This window comes from Dipodomys merriami, unplaced genomic scaffold (assembly GCF_024711535.1).
Source record: "Dipodomys merriami isolate MVZ:Mamm:240054 unplaced genomic scaffold, mDipMer1.0.p SCAF_2, whole genome shotgun sequence".
Classification (NCBI taxonomy): Eukaryota; Metazoa; Chordata; class Mammalia; order Rodentia; family Heteromyidae; genus Dipodomys; species Dipodomys merriami.
In genome coordinates this window covers 82674189-82690670 of record NW_027203381.1, presented here as the reverse complement: position 1 = coordinate 82690670, position 16482 = coordinate 82674189, and the positions used below count along the sequence as shown (strand labels likewise).

Genomic DNA, 16482 nt, shown 5'->3' with positions numbered 1-16482 from the left:
AGTCTAAAATCTAAACCATATCCTATGCTGTGGAAGTTCTTAGCATATAGTAAGTGATTGCAATCCTTGACTATGCTAGACAAAGTCTAGGCTTTGTTTAGAAGATAGCTAAGTCCCAGGTTGGGGACAGAATCAGAAAGGTGGATCTTAGGCATATCATGAGGGTTCTGAGTCTAGATTGTAGATTCCATTCTGACTTTTCTCAAAGGAAGGAGACTGGGTCATTCATGATCATGCTCCCTGAGGTATTGGGCTTTTAATAGGGAGCAAAGAATAAAGAAATAGAAATGTTGCTTTTGGTCTCCAGGATCTTGGCCTCCAACTCAGTTAGGACAGTTTAGCACTTATTTGACACTTATTCTGTGTCAAAATTTTATTTGGGAAAAATACAGGTCATGTTGCTGAACAAGAAAGGGAGACTGAAAAACCTCCAGGCCATGTGAAATGTTAAGAACCCTTGCAGGCCTTCACATTTGTCTTCAATCTCTAAATAAAATTAATCTGCAGACACTAGGCAGAAAGGTTTTAACAGAAGCTTGTGTGTGTGTGTGTGTTTGTGTGTGTGTGTGTGTGTGTGTGTGCGTGCGTGCGTGTGTGTGTGTGTGTGTGTGTGTGTGTGTGCGTGCGTGCGTGCGTGCGTGCGTGCGTGTGTGTGTGTGTGTGTGTGTGTGTGTGTGTGTGTGTGTGCCCAGGTTGGGGCATGAACTAAAAGGTTCTGATCTCACTTGACATTTTATGATTTATGTATGCATTCTACCACTTGAGCCACACCTTCACTTCCAGCTTTTTGGTGGTTAGTTGAAGAGAAGGATATTATAGATTCTTTCTGTCCAGGCTGGCTTCAAATGAAGATCCTCAGATCTCAACCTCCTGAGTAGTTAGCTTTATAGGCATGAGCCATCACCACCCTGTTTAACAGCAGCTTCTGAATGCTTTGCTTTCTTTTGCTTTGATAATTTTTGCTCACTTCTTCAGGCCAGGATTTAAAATAAACAAATAAGAATTACTACCTTAATGTCTATATTAGCAGTATTGATCCACTGCCATATCAACCTAGAGGACTTAGAACATACTGCACTGAGAAGCAGGGCTTGAGTTAGGGGTACCTTTGTTAAAGGGGAATGCTAACTCTTTCTCCTTAGAGAAAGAAGATTAGTCTAGCAAGGGCTTGTAATAACACTGACATCCATCAATATTTAATCAGCCTTTTTCCTGTTTTATTCTTAACTTCTTCCTCCAGAGCATAAAGTGATAAAATCAATCTATGTCTTCTAAATAGAAACATGCATGTAGCCTAACAGTTTAATGTCCCTGGATACTCCCCTCTGAATTATACTCCAGTGTGATCAGGTTGTATGTTGTGTGAACATGAACTTGAAAACTGAACTCAGGAGGCTGAGGTCTCCTGCTGATGGAGGTGCAGAACTTTTCTCCATCCAACACCTGGTGATTATTCCATCCAGATTTCTTCTACATGATGGAAAAACAAACAAAATAATCTTTCCAGAGCTAGCCAGAGGAGGCTAGGAGTTCAAAAAGAGAGTAGCTACTCATTATTTAACCATAGCTAAGATATGGAAGCAGCCCAGATGCCCCTCAGTAGATGAGTGGATCAAGAAAATGTGGTATACATACACAATGGAATTTTATGCCTCCATCAGAAGGAATGGCATTTCCCCATTTGTTAGGAAATGGAAAGACTTGGAAAAAAATTATATTAAGTCTCATGGTTTCCCTTATTTGCAATAACTATTACATGTGTAGGACAAGTAGAAAAGGTCAAAAGCTATGTACATATGACCATATAAAATAATGTTAGGTGAAATGAACCTCAACATAGGGACACAAATACCTTTTTTCTTTCATGCTAATGTTTCTAATGTATTTATAATGTACCATGTGATTTTTTTGTTTCTTTGTATGTTCCTCCCCCATGGTATAACCCCTGTTTTCACTGTATTTGATGTCACTACCCTGTATCTTGTATATATACTTCTCTAATTCAGGGAGGGGAAGGGAAAAAACAAAATGCTTAAATAAGGACACAGATTGATCCATTGTAACAATGAGATGTACAAAACAGTATGTTGAAAACTAATTACAATTTCGGCGAGTGGGGGGGAGGGGGTAAGGGGGGAGTTGTGGAGGTAGGAGGGAAGGGATGATAGGGGAGGCAACAATATTCAATAGGAAATGTACTCATTACCTTGCTCATGTAACTGTAATCCCTCTGTACAGTATTTTTTACAATAAAAATGTATGAAAAAAGAGAGTAGTTACTAAGCTACAATCTTTCTACAGCTGAAAATTTTTTCCACTTTCATAAAACGTACTTTAGGAATTAAAGATTGATAAAGAATTTTCAGAAAGTGATCAGAAACTACCTGTTTTCCGAATGGTTAGGATTATTAGCACAAATCCACGCATCAAGAAATTCCTTTTTCTGGAAATCAGTAGGGTATGGTAAGACTCTCCACTTAAGGCAAAGATCTGATCATCAAAACAAAAGCACACAAGAGACCACAATCAGAAATGGATGCCACAATATATGATGCCCATTTTCAGGCACCAAAATGAGTGAACCCTTTGTCATATAAACACAATAAAGCACAACTCCTCAAGTCGCTCTAGGGTCCCACTAAGAGTTGTTTTTATTATCATTATTATTATCCTCATCTTTAATTTTATTATTGCTTCAGTTGGTTACTTTTATATATATGTATATATATGTTTTTATTGTAAAGATACTGTACAGAGGAATTACAGTTACATGAATAAGGTGATGAGTACATTTCCTATCGAGCATTGTTTTTTCCCCTACCTTCCCTTCCCTCCCCACCTCCCCAACTCCACCCCCCCCCAAGTTGTAAAGTTCGTTTTTAACATAGTGTCATCGGGTGCCAGTGGCTCACACCTGTAATCCTAGCTACTGAGGAGGCTGAGATCTGAGGATCACGCTTCAAAGACAGGCTGGGCAGGAAAGTCCCTGAGACTCTTATCTCCAAAAAACCACTAGAAAACTGGAAATGGAGCTGTGGCTCAAGTGGTAGAGTGCCCACCTTGAGCTGAGGAGCTGAGGGACAGCGCCCAATCCCAAAGTTCATGCCCCACCATCGACCAAAAAACAAAACACAGTGTCTTGTACATCTCATTGTTACAATGGGTCAACCTGTATCCTTATTTAAGCATTTTTTCAGTTAAGTTACTTTTGGATCACAGAATCCCAACAGACTCCACTCTCTCTCTTCTTAAACCATGTAAGAATTATGGTAATCTGTCTGCTCACTTTTTGCAGCCTATTGCCCAGCCATCTCTGAGAGAATATTCTGTCTCCAATCACGCAAATACCATAAAAAGGGAGAGTCAGGATCTCTGAATCTTTTTTTTCTTTTTTGGGGGGTCTGGTCGTGGGGCCTGAACTCTAGGACTGGGCTCTGTCCCTCAGCTCTTCAGCTCAAGGCTAGCGCTCTACCACTTGACCCACTGCTCCACTTCTGGCTTTTTTTTTTTTCCTGCTTATGTGGTGCTGAGGAATCGAATCCAGGGCCTCATACATGCAAGGCAAGCGCTCTACTACTGAACCACTTTCTCAGCCCCAGGATCTCTGAAACTTATAACACATTTGCCTTTTCTGCACTGCCCTCTGCTCTCCTCCCACTCGCTAATCTTCACTTTCTGATTTTTGTTGTTTATTTTCTCCTTATGGTCCCTCCTTGACTTTAAGCTCAAGAAATGCCACTTTCTTCAGGATATCCAAAAATTCAGTCCTAAACTCCATTTGGGCACAGTGCAGCTGGCTTTTAGTAAACAGCTGGCCTCGGTTCATCTGAATTGCTCCATCTCTAGCAACTTCTATGATCTTGAGCAAATGACTTGATTCCCCTCTGATTAAGTAAAATCATTTGTAAAAAGAGATTAATATTAGTATCTCTCATAATACTGAGAATGAAATTGCATAATAATAGCTAGAACTTAAAGAAACTTTCAAACTTTCAGTAAACCTCATTATTCTAAACCTATTATTTAACTAAAATTTAAAACTTTTAATGAATTTAAACCTATTAATTAATTCAAACCTATTAACTGGTTATGCTCACAACAGCCCCATGATATAAGGGCAAGTATACATGTTATTTTATAAAAAGAGGGGAAAAAGGCCTTTGAGAGATGAAATAATTGTTCCTTTTCACAGCTCTTAGGCACTGGAGATTGGATTCTAACAGTGTGTGGTACACATCAAAAATATACTAATTGGCAGAGATGTTGAGCATCTCTTCATGAGTCTATCAACCATTTGTACTTCTTCTGAGAAGTCTCTCTTTAAATCTTTATCCCATTTATTAATTGGGTTGTTGTTTCTTTGAAGGTTTATTTTTGAGGGGTTAATTTTTTGAGCTCTAAGTATATTTTAGATATGAGGCCCTTGTCTGATACATAACTAGTAAAAGAAAATCACCCATTCTGTGGACTTTCTATTTATCTTGCTAGCTATGTCCTTTGCTGTGCATCAATTTGATGCAATCCCATTTATCAAGTCTTTGATTTATTGTGATTCTGAATCTTTACTTAGGTAGTTTTGACCTGTGCCTAGGAGTGCTAGGCTTTCCTCTACCCCTTCCTGTAATAGTTTTATGGTATCTGGTATCAATTGAGGTATCTGATCTATTTGGAATTGATTTTGGTGCAGGGTGACATATAAGTATGTAGCTTCAGTTTCCTCCATGTGTACAGCCATTTCTGCCATGGAACTCTAACATTCACAGAGTGAGACCAAAGGAGAATATTCTTAAGAAAGGATCACAAAGACTCAATAGTTATGTGCATATGATTATATGAAATGGTGTTTATCGGAATGAACTCAAAGAAAGGGAAACAGGAGGGTTTTTGTTATTTTGCTTTTCTCTCTCTCCTTTGCTGCTGTTTTTTATTCTTTACCCTTTATCTTATATGTAATTCTCTCTGTTTCAGGGGGAGTACAGAAATGGTGGGACAAAGGGTGAACAAATGCAGCAGTGATACTGACTAGACATTATGCTGAAAATGAACCACAACTTGTTGGGGAGGAGAATCAGGAGGGAAAAACTGAGAAAACGAGGGAAGAGGTGACTGTTCAAAAAGAAATGTACTCTTTACCTGACTTATGTAACTGTAACCTCTCTGTACATCACCTTTATATATATATACATACATACATACATACATATATATGTTAATTGTTATCCATTATGATTACAATGTGGTAAGTTGTCACATACTGTCATCCATTTATTCAATATTACTTTTTAAATATAGTCATGTGTGTTCCCCTTCAATATCTTACATTAACTCAGACATTTACAATGTTCACATAGAGCTTAAATTACAACACTAATAGATCATCAGAGTTTGACCTCTTCTTTTGTTCTGGCCGTCTACCAAATCATCCTTGACCATGCTGCCTCACTACAAGTTCCATCTAGCCAGGAGAGCTTCTCCAGAAAACTCCCAGATGAAAGGAAAGGGTCAGGCTCTCCTGGCCTTGCCTGTCTTCTCCACTGTAACATTTGTTGTGGAAAACAGATTGCCCTTAATTCCCATAACTATTTTAGATTGCCCTTAATTCCCATAGCTATTTATTTATGTAATTCACATATGGTTATTTTCCTCCTGAAAAACTTCCAATACCTCCCCACTGCTTATCAAAGTAAAAACTCATTCTAGAATTCAAAGCCCTTGAACAGGTTTACTCAATATAATAGTTTTGTCTTCCATTATTTATTCATCATGAATGCAGTTATCAATCATAAAAATCCTATGTCTTAGTGTTACACATGACTCATAGAAAAAAAATGGTCTGTTTATTTCTCTCCAAGAAATATTTTAACTGAAGCATATACCTAATAGGCAGAAAAATCTGTGAGACTCCATATGAATGTTTCCTGTGGTAGCACATGCCAATCATTCCAGCTATAATAGAAAACCTAAAATAGGTGGATTGTGATCTAGGCATATGCCCGAACTGGACTTAAGATCCTATTTTAAAATAACCACTACAGGGCTGGGAAGGTGTCTCAGTGGTACAGTGCTTGCCTTGCATGCAGGCCCTGGGTTTGATTCATCAGTACCATATAAGCAGAAAAAGCCAGAAGTGGTGCTGTGGCTCAAGTGGTAGAGCACTAATCTTGAGTTGAAGAGCTGTGGGACAGTGCCCAGGTCCAGAGTTGTGGCCCATGACTGACCAAATAATAATAATAACAACAACAACAACTACTACTACTACTACTACAATAAAAGGGAGCTGGAGACATATCTTAGTAGTATAGTCTGCCTTTGCTCCTCCACTGCTTTTTTTTTTTTTTTTTTTTACTTCTAAGACCTCATCACTTCTATTACTTCATTTACCTACTTTTCTGTCTTCAGTATTTTAACCTCTTGTACACTGTACCAACCTTGAAGGGAAGAATCATATCTTACTCATTTCACCACTTTAAGCCACCATTTATAACACTGTGACTTGTGCATTTGAAAGTTCACTAGTATTTGCTAGTTACAATGTATTTCAGTACTCACCACACTGCATCATGAATGGAATGGCCATGGCTTGTCTCCTTTGGTATTGAATCTCTGATGATTTCTCTAGGTCCTTATTATGTTCGTATCCAAGGTCATTCCAAAACATTGTTAGGTTCCTGTTGCCTAAAGGAAAGAAAGCCAGACAATGAATAATGAAATAAAATAAAACCAACCTAGTCAAGATAATTGGCAAGGGCAAGTGTGGTTAAAAATACATATGTATTCAACATGATCTCAACTGTGTAAAAATCAGGAACAGAAGTGAGAGATGGATGTATTAATGCTGGATGCACTATAGTGATGTTATAGATGTAATATTTATTGATCTATACTCTTGATTTTTTTCAGACTACACGCAATAAATAAACTACCTTTATAATAAAACTGAAAACAATAGCAATTATAAAAGTTACAATTTTACTATTGCAATAAATCATACTGCTATTTAATCTATTATTTTAAAATAATCTCTGGAAGGGTTGTGCAAATTAAACTTTAAAATTATTGGTAAGGCTGGGCTTAGTAGCTCATGCTGGTAATTTCAGATACTAAAGAGGCAGTGACTGGAAGAACCATGGCTCAAGGCCATCCTGGAAAAAGTTAAGAAGATTTGCACCTCAATCAATAAGCTTGGTGAGGTGGCATGCACCTGGCACCCTACTTACAGGAGAAGCCATAAATGGGAGAATCATGGTCTGAGGGAAGCTCAGACTCTATATGAAAAAAATAACTAAGACAAAATTGCTAGAGACATAGCTCAAGTGGTGAAACCCGCCTAGCAACTGTGAGGCACCAAGTTCAAACCCCTGTACTACAAAAAAAAAAAAAAAAAGAAGAAGTATCAATACAAATTACTATTCTTGTTACATAACTAGAGTTCCTCTACTTTACCTCTAGTTCTGTTTTCCTCCCAGTCTATATGGCTGGTACTCTACACAAGCCCTAAATTCTACACTATATCCTTCCATTAAAATTCCTTAATGTGGGCTGGGAAGGTAGCTCAGTGGTAGAACGCTTGCCTCGCATGCCTGAGGCCCTGGGTTCGATTCCTCAGCACCACATAAGCAAAAAAGAAAAAAGTCAGAAGTGGTGCTGTGGCTGAAGAGCTGAGGGACAGCGCCCAGGCCCAGAGTTCAGGCCCCACGACCAGACCCCCCAAAAAAAATTCCTTAATGTTTCATACATAGAATATATAAATATTATTGTGATACTAACAACCATAAAATGTCTAAGAATATATTTTAAGGAACAGCATTAACGGACATCAAGCTGGAGTGTTATAATTTTAATGTGCTGCGATCTCTACAAAAGAAAATGGCTTAGGAATGTACATGACAGGAAAAGAGAAGAAACTTAAATGTTTCCCTGAAAAAAAAAACAACAATTAGACATAAAAGAAAACAGTACTGCAAGAAATGATGAACAAACAGCTACAAGGCACTGAGAAAGCAATCAGTAAAAGGAACAAAGTCTCACCTCATTAATTAAATGTAAATGTAATGAACTTCCCATTCAACAGACAAAGATTAGAAGAATGGATTTTAAAATGTCATCCTGGTATATGTTATTGAGATACAAATTATTTGCAAATGAGATGATGAAGAAAAGTATTTCTTTTGATCCAAAGAAACAAATTGATTTGAAACAATATAAAAAAATATTTCTTGCAAAAGTAACCAAAAATAGAACAAAAACAACTATGCTTATATCCAATTTAAATAAAATATTTACAAGGAATAACAAAAGATACTATATATTGATAAAATGTTCAGTAGATCAAGAAGATAAAATAATTATAAACTTTTATGCACCTAGTAGCAGACCACTAAAATGGGAAGGGAAGGAAAGGGAACAGAGAAGAGAAGGGAGGAGAAGAGGAAGGAGTAGGGAAGGAAGAAATGAAGGGAAAGGAGAAGGGCAGAGAAAACAACTACTGGAAAATTCACAAATTTCTTCAAAATTAAACAAACAACTATTAAACAACAAATGGATCCAAGAATAAATTATGGGAAAGTACTTAAAAGTGAATGAGAATAAAATCATGACATAACAAAATGTATGGACATAGCAAACACTGTGCTTTGGCTAGAATTTATAACCAAACACTTTTTTTTTAAGCAATGGAAAAGATCTCGAAAAAAATGCCTACTTTGGGATCTAGTGTGATGTCCTATGTCTGAATTTGCAGCACTTGGGAAGCTAAGATTGGGAGGATTGGGAATTCTAAACTGGAGTTAATAAAATAAATATTACATGTGTATTGTGAAATGCCACAGTAAAACCATTTGAACAACTAAAATACATTTAAAAAAGGAGTGACAGGAATGCAGACTCTCTTGTCTGCCCATAGAGAAGGTGAAGGAGTGTGAATATGGTCAGAATGCTGTAGGCACATGTATGGGGATGGAACAGTGAAAGATGTTGAGAATCAGGGGAGGGGAATGAAGGAAAGTGAGGAAAGGAATATTATATCATATATATTACATTATATTATATATAATAAATGCTATATATTATATATATTATATGCATGTATGTCTTAATAAAACCTCTTGTAGAATTAACTGATGCTAAATTAAAATGTAGAAAAAATAATAATCAAATTTTAAGCCCTCACTTTACATTTAAGGATGTAGAAAAATAAAGGAAAAAGAAAACTTCACACATAAACCTAACAGAAGAAATGAAGATCAGTATAGAAACAGATGAAATCAAAAATTGGTGAGAAAAAAAATCAATGAAATCAAGCCTGTTCTTTTAAAAAGATAAAATTGGTAAACCTGTGCTAAAAGGACTAAGGAAAAAAAGAGATTCAGGTTCCTAAAATTAGAAATAATACTGACTACCAATTCTACAGAAACACAGAGGATATCCAGATAGACATATGAGCAATGATACCCCCAATAAATTAAATGAATTAAATGAAGTGATCAAATTCCAAGAAATACAAATCCTGCCAAGATTAAACCATTAAGAAACAGAAAATCTGAGTAGACTATTAATTAATAAAGAAACCGAATCAGTATCAACAATGTCAATAAAGAAATGCCCTGGTAATCATGATTCTATCAATGAATACTACCAAATATTAAAATAAAAAAAATAAAAAACAGAACCGTCTGTGATGTGATAATCTCATTTCTAGGAATCTATCCAAAGAAAATTAAGTCAGTATGATTTCATCAGCACTTCCACATTCATCGAAGACTATTCATAACAGCTATGATATGAAATCAACCCAAATGTTCACTACCAGGGGAACAAGTTGAAGAACTAGAGTGAATACATAAAATGGAACACTCCCTGATCTTAAAAAGAAGAAAGATCTGTTATTTGCAACTTTGTACATGTCCCTGGAGGATATTAAATGAATAGGCCAAGCACAGAAAGAAAAATATTGCAGCATTTCACTTGTATGTAGAACCTTAAGACATCTGAGCTCACAGAAGCAGGAAGCTCAATGATGCTTACAAGAAACAGGGACCGGAGCTAAGGTGGGAAGATGCTGGTCAAAAGAGAAAACAAATCTTCAGTTATATATCAGGTACATAGTTGAGATATCTACTAAATGTTGTGGTTAATAACACGGTATTTGAAAATTGCCTAAAAAGAAAGAGAAAGCAGAGTCTTGAAGAAATGGCTGTATACAGTAAATTCATAGCAGTATGAAAGAAATTCAAATATTTGTCTGCAGATAAAGAGTAAAAATGGCATGTATGGAAAATCATTATTCAACCTTAAAAAGGAAGGAAATTCTGATATATACTATAATATATATGAACCTTGAAAGTATTAAGTGAAATATACTAGTACCCAAAAGACAAATATTACACGATTTTGAACTTGTATGAGATTTGATTCAAAATCACAGAGATAGAAAGGAATAGACAGAGGGTGAGTTCAGAGGAAACAAGTTGTTTCATGAGTTTAGAATGGCAGTTTTACAAAATGAGGAGTTTACAAAATGAGGAGTATTCTAGAAATGCATGGCAGAGATAGTTAAATAATAGTGTGTGTACTAAATATTTTTGACATATACATGGTAAATTTATCCATGTCCATTGCCCCACTGTACACAGGGATAGATCTGATACAGACTCACAGAGACATAGTGGTTGATGTATTGTGTCTTTCCTTCCCCGTACAAACCATGACTTTCCATGGGAAAATATGCGCTTTATAACCCAGCGTAGCTTCAACATGGAGCTGAGCATCCTGTACCTAACAAGCACCGAAAATGTTGCCACTATAATTCCTGACAAAATACCTCACTAATGTGTTGTTTGTACTCAAATGAAGGTGAAATAATGTCTCCCCCAGAAAACATTAACTAAAACAGTTAATACAGCACAGCTAACTTACCAGATGAATCAATTTCCACTGTGATCCCCAACACAGACATTTATTTAGGAGTGGGAAAACTAGTAGGCTGTTAAAAACACAAGCACATGTTCCTCAAGGCAGCCCTGTGATCACACCACGCTTAAATACTTATACATTATACACATTATGCACATTATGCTTTAATTCACATTCTGCCTGCTATTCCCTCTGGATGGTGAAATCCTTGAAGACAGTAACAGCAAATGGGATCCTATTTCAGTAGCGGATACACAATGCTTCTTTTTTTTCTTTTTTTTTTTGGGGGGGGGGTTGGGGGGGGGAGGTCTTATGGGACTAAATAGTACTAAAGAATTCCTGATTACTAAAAGCCAAAATAGAAAACTTACTAGCCCAAACATTTAAAGACCAGGTTTAATAAAAATTAAACTTGCTTAAAATAATAATAATATACAAGGTGATATAAGGGCAAAAAAATCAAATAAAAGATTTTGAGAGAGAATGTATTCTTGCTAACGTCCAATGTAATAGTGACTCCCTTCCTTCAGCCAGAAGCGGTTCCAACATACACAATTTGCACTTGTAGTTGTCATGGTATGAAAACAGAATTTCCACAGAGTGGACTCTGGAGACCAGGAAGTGTTCCAGCAGCCTGGTAAGCACAGCATCTGGAAGGAGGGCTTCAGTTTCTATTTTCTTATAGGTGTCAGTCTTTAAAAGACTTATACAACTACTTGTTATACATGAGTTCCAAAACAATAGTGAAGACTGACAAAGGAAGTTGGGTGTGTACTGACATCTCCAAATTGCGTGTGCAAGCGAATAGGCTTGAACATATACATGTGTGAAAATTCATGTCCAACCTGTTCTATCTAGAAATGATAAAAATCAACAACAATAATTTATTGTTTCAGGTTGACCTTCACTGAGTAGCATATAGATAGGACTTTTTAAAAATATGGTTTCATAAATTGGTGTATTCCTGTGTCTTATTGAAAGGTTTTAGATTGCCCTTTCACCTATGTATGAATAAAAAGGCAAAACTTAAGAAGCAATTGACTTTTAAAAATAACATTTAAAATGTTTCCATCCATCTGTGAAACAAGTCATATAGATAACTAAGTAATTTATTGACCCCAAAATGATATTCGCTTAATATCCCCAAGACAGGTTGATTTAAAATTACAGTTTGTGACTGTAAAAAAGTAAATAGCTGAAAGCTCACAGCTAATATCCACAGTTGTGAAAGAATACATATTCTGAGGCCTTTGTTTGAAGAATCAACAAGCCTGTTAAACTAATTGGATTATTCGGCATTAATGCACATAGGATGAAAGTCTCCATTTCTGAAACAAATCTCCCTAGAGAAAAAACAGTGAAAAGTTAGCTTATAGAATACGTTATTCCAAATGTTCCTGATGCTTACATTTACCTGATTAATTTTCTGAGAGCTGTTTAAAACTAGCAACTACATACTACATTTTTTTCTCAAATATAGTAAGGAAAAGAGACATTCAGAAATGTTACCTATTGAAAAAAAGAGAAATGCAACATCCTCCTAGATAGCTTTCATTCAGAGCATGTGTGAAACCAACCAGGCCATCCTTTTTTTGGCTGGGAAGGTGGCTCAGTGGTAGAGCGCTTGCCTTGCATGCATGAGGCCCTGGGTTTGATTCCTCAGCACCACATAAGAAAAAAGAAAAAAAGCTGGAAGTGGTGCTGTGGCTCAAGTGGTAGAGTTGTAGCCTTAGCTGAAGAGCTGAGGGACAGTGTCCAGGCCCAGAGTTCAGGGCCCACGACTGGACTCCCTTCCCCCCCCCCCAAAAAAAAAAAACCCCATCCTTTTGCCCAGAGAAGGAAGAAAGTCCCACAGTAAATGATCAAAGCCTAGCTTTGATGGTCTCCATCACAATAAGGAGATCTAAAATTGTTTTGTTTTGTTTTGTTATCTCAAGCACCAGGCAAATGATAAGACAGAGAAGGTACTTAAATCTATTTCCTTTCTTCAGATGGTCTATATTTAGGTTTGTGATATTGGTTTTTGTTTTTTGGTTGGTTGTGAGGGCTAGAACTCTGGGCCTGGGTGCTGTCCCTCAGCTCTTCAGCTCAGGCTAGTGCTCTACCACTTGAACCACAATGCCACTTTCAGTCTTCTGCTGGTTTATTGGAGATAAGAGTCTCATGAACTTTTCTCCCCGGCTTGCTTTGAACCATGATCCTCAGCTCTCAGCCTCCTGAGTAGCTAGGACTACAGGCGTGAGCCACCAGCACTCTGTGGTGTCTTGCTTTGAAAGACTTCCTGAGGAGAGTAAGCAAGAGGTCATCTTGATTAAAATATTGCCATATGCATGTAGGAAACACCGTGGTGAAAATTCCTTTGAACAATTATGATTCACTAAAAAAAATAATGAATTGTAGGAATGTAAAACAGGTCCTGCCTGAGGTGTGGGTCCTAGTGGAAGAGTAGGAGAGTGAATGGGGTGGGTGAATGGGGTCAAAATACTTTATATGCATGTGTGAAATGGAAGAATGAAGCTTCTTGCTAAAGGGGAAGGGGGTAGGACGGAGAGTGATAGAGAGAAGGAGCACATGGCATGCACAGACAAACGTCAAAATGGAATTAATTGATAATAGCAAAAGAATGTAAGGGAAAAAAAGAATTTTGCCCAAACAAAAGGAAATGTCGTTGCTAGGAAAGTGATTACTGTTTTCATTTCATGCAAAAGCTCTGAGGTAAAAAGTTCTGATGGATGCACAGTAATGGAAATGTACCCGAATGTCATATTTGTAGATCTGAAAATGGCATGTATGTTAGCATAATTTGAAAAAGACCTCTCAATAAATAGCTTTGGGGGGAAAAGTCCAGTCTTTAAACATAACCCTCTCTTCTTTTCTACAGGGCACACAAACAGGCTAGTGGAGAGGATTGGGAGCTCCTGCTCAAGTGTAACAAAGGAATATCAAATGGTACAGAATTCCAAATGAAATAGAGGTCCTAGACTTTTCTGGACAGGTGAGATCCTCTAAGAACCTTCAATGAAAATTAAAGTCATCATGATAAGTACAATCAGAAGACAAAGGAAGCAACGAGCTGTTGACAGTAGTGATTCCAATCATCAGGAAAAAGTAAATGGATAAAACCTAAGAATATGATTTTTCCCAATAGAAGTAAACCAGTGAACTCTTGAACCATCATCCAGTTATTGGTAGGAGTTGACATGAATTGAAGATTTTACATAGAGCATACATTTACGCCTCATAACTAATTACATAGAGTTTCTATGTCATATCTGAATGTTTTCATTGTCTCTGTTTCCTATCACATCAAGTCCTTACTCAAAGAAATTTTGAACAGTTTAGAATTCTACTGCATCTGTCAAACTGAATTTACAAATTAGTGTAATGGGTAACCAAATTGTATATAACAGGATGCTTTTCTTTGTTGAAATATTAAAACTAATAAAATAAAAATCTCATAGAATTACAGTAACTGTTTTTGGAACCTTTATGGGATTTGATCACTGATCACTAACTGCTAGTGTTATTAATGAGAGACAATTATTGGAGAATGCATGGCTCCCAATGAAAGAGACATCTTAATAAAATAGTCTGTAGAGGGTCCACTTCTTGGTATCTTCTCACCCTAACCTCACAGGGGTCTTGCTAACACCGCTTATATAATGGCATCAATCTCAGTCATGAAGCCTCTGCTCTCATGACTACTAATAATCTGCCCCCCAAACCCTGCCCCAAGATCCCTCTTCCATAGAGCATTCCCTCAGAGTCAGGATTTGATATCTGTTTTACATGTGCAAGCACGCGTGCACACACACACACACGCACACATACATACACACACACACACACACACACACACACACACACACACACACACACGCACTTAGAACATAGCACCCTGATAGATTGGCAGCATCCACACAGGGTGGATCATCTCTGATTTCTTAGTCCTAGGGCAAGCACAGCTTAACAAATCAAAGCACACATGAGAAATAAACTTAGGTTTAACAGGAAGACATATTTCTAATAGAGTGGAGTAGAGATTCATGGACCGATTCAAGAAGCTATCATTTTCCTTCTCGTGGGAGGCCCTTGCTCAAGCTTAAATGGCATGAGATTGAAAGGATTTCAGTGACCAGACCAAATGATTTTTAGCCTCTGTGTGAACTAAAAGACCTATGATTTAAATTCTGTGGGCAAGGTTATGTTTCTAACACCATAGATTTCATTTTAGCACATCAGTTCAATTCAGATCCATTCTGGAGAAGTTTAGTAAACACATTTCTACCTAATTGGTTCTGTTCAAATCAAAATTTTATTTGCTATTACTGCCATCTTTTCTTTCTCCTCTCCCTACTCCCCAAAGGTAATGAATAATATTGCCATTTTATTGTAAGGATGCATAAAGTTTCAGAAAATGCAGCAGACAGTGAGGAGAGGTCAGACTCAGAAAAGAGAAAAAATATTTCTGAGATCCTTAGCATCAACTGTGCCAAAAGTAAATGCAGATAGGATAAATGACACAAAGTCATTACCTCTCCATTTCCCTTTCTGCTGATTTGATTCTTACAAGGGCCCCATTTTCCATGGAAACAGATCAGACTTACAGCAATATAAAGATTGCATCTTTTATTTATAAGGCAAAAAACCTACCCAAATACTTTTTATTAAAATTGTGTGCCCTGTAGTACTGGCTTTCAGAGTATTAATCAAGTATTAGGCAACTTTTGTCATTCCTGTAGGAATTAATAAGCAAAAACCTTGAAGGTCAATCTCCTCAGAAGTTACTGAGACTATTAGTTCTGACACTGATTATTTGATTCAGTTTGATCTTGAAGTTTGGGGTGAAAGTTTGAGAGACATACTCCCTATCTGTGTTTCATTCCCTCCTTCCTTCTAGGAGAACATCTCTGTGAGATTAGCTTCTATTGATAAATTAATTTGCAGACAATTGGGGGATTAGGAAAACAATATACTTTTAACCATTAATAATAAAAGTGCAAATATAACACTAATATTGAACCCTATCACTAGAAAAGATATTGAAAAATTAGGCAGAAGCCAGGCACTGGTGGCTCACGCCTGTAATCCTAGCTACTCAGGAGGCTGAGATCTGTGATTAATGGTTCAAAGCCAGCCCGGGCAGGAAAGTTCATGAGACTCTTAACTCCAATAAACCACCAGAAAACTGAAAGTGGTGCTGTAGCTCAAGTGGTAGAGCAGTAGCCTTGAGCTGAAGAGTTGAGGGACAGTGCCCAGACCCAGAGTTCAAGCCCTATGACTGACCCCCCCTCAAAAAAAATTATGCGGAAGCTGGGTGCCAGTGGATCATGGTTCAAAGCCAGCCTAGGCAGGAAAGTCCATGAGACTCTCATCTTCAATAAACTACTTAGAAAAGGCCAGAAGTGACACAATGGCTTAAGTGGTAGAGACCTAGCCTTGAGCAACAGCAGCCCAGGAACAGTGCCCAGGTCCTGAGTTCAAGCCCCAGGACAATACCCCCCAAAATAAATAAATAAATAAATAAGAAAGGATAAGGACAGTAAGTTACACAGAGTTGGTAAGGGTACT

At 37.2% G+C, this 16482-nt stretch overlaps 1 protein-coding gene across 1 annotated transcript in view; it reads right to left on the bottom strand.

The window, feature by feature from the left end:
- Morc1 (MORC family CW-type zinc finger 1) overlaps nucleotides 1–16482 on the bottom strand; it is a 122388-nt gene that overhangs the window by 61925 nt on the left and 43981 nt on the right. Inside the window, exons 10-11 of the mRNA XM_070028873.1 lie at nucleotides 6550–6675; nucleotides 2385–2490 (exon numbers count right to left, since the gene is read on the bottom strand). Of these exons, the coding sequence (XP_069884974.1) occupies nucleotides 2385–2490; nucleotides 6550–6675 (232 nt within the window). The remainder of the gene's footprint in view (nucleotides 1–2384; nucleotides 2491–6549; nucleotides 6676–16482) is intronic.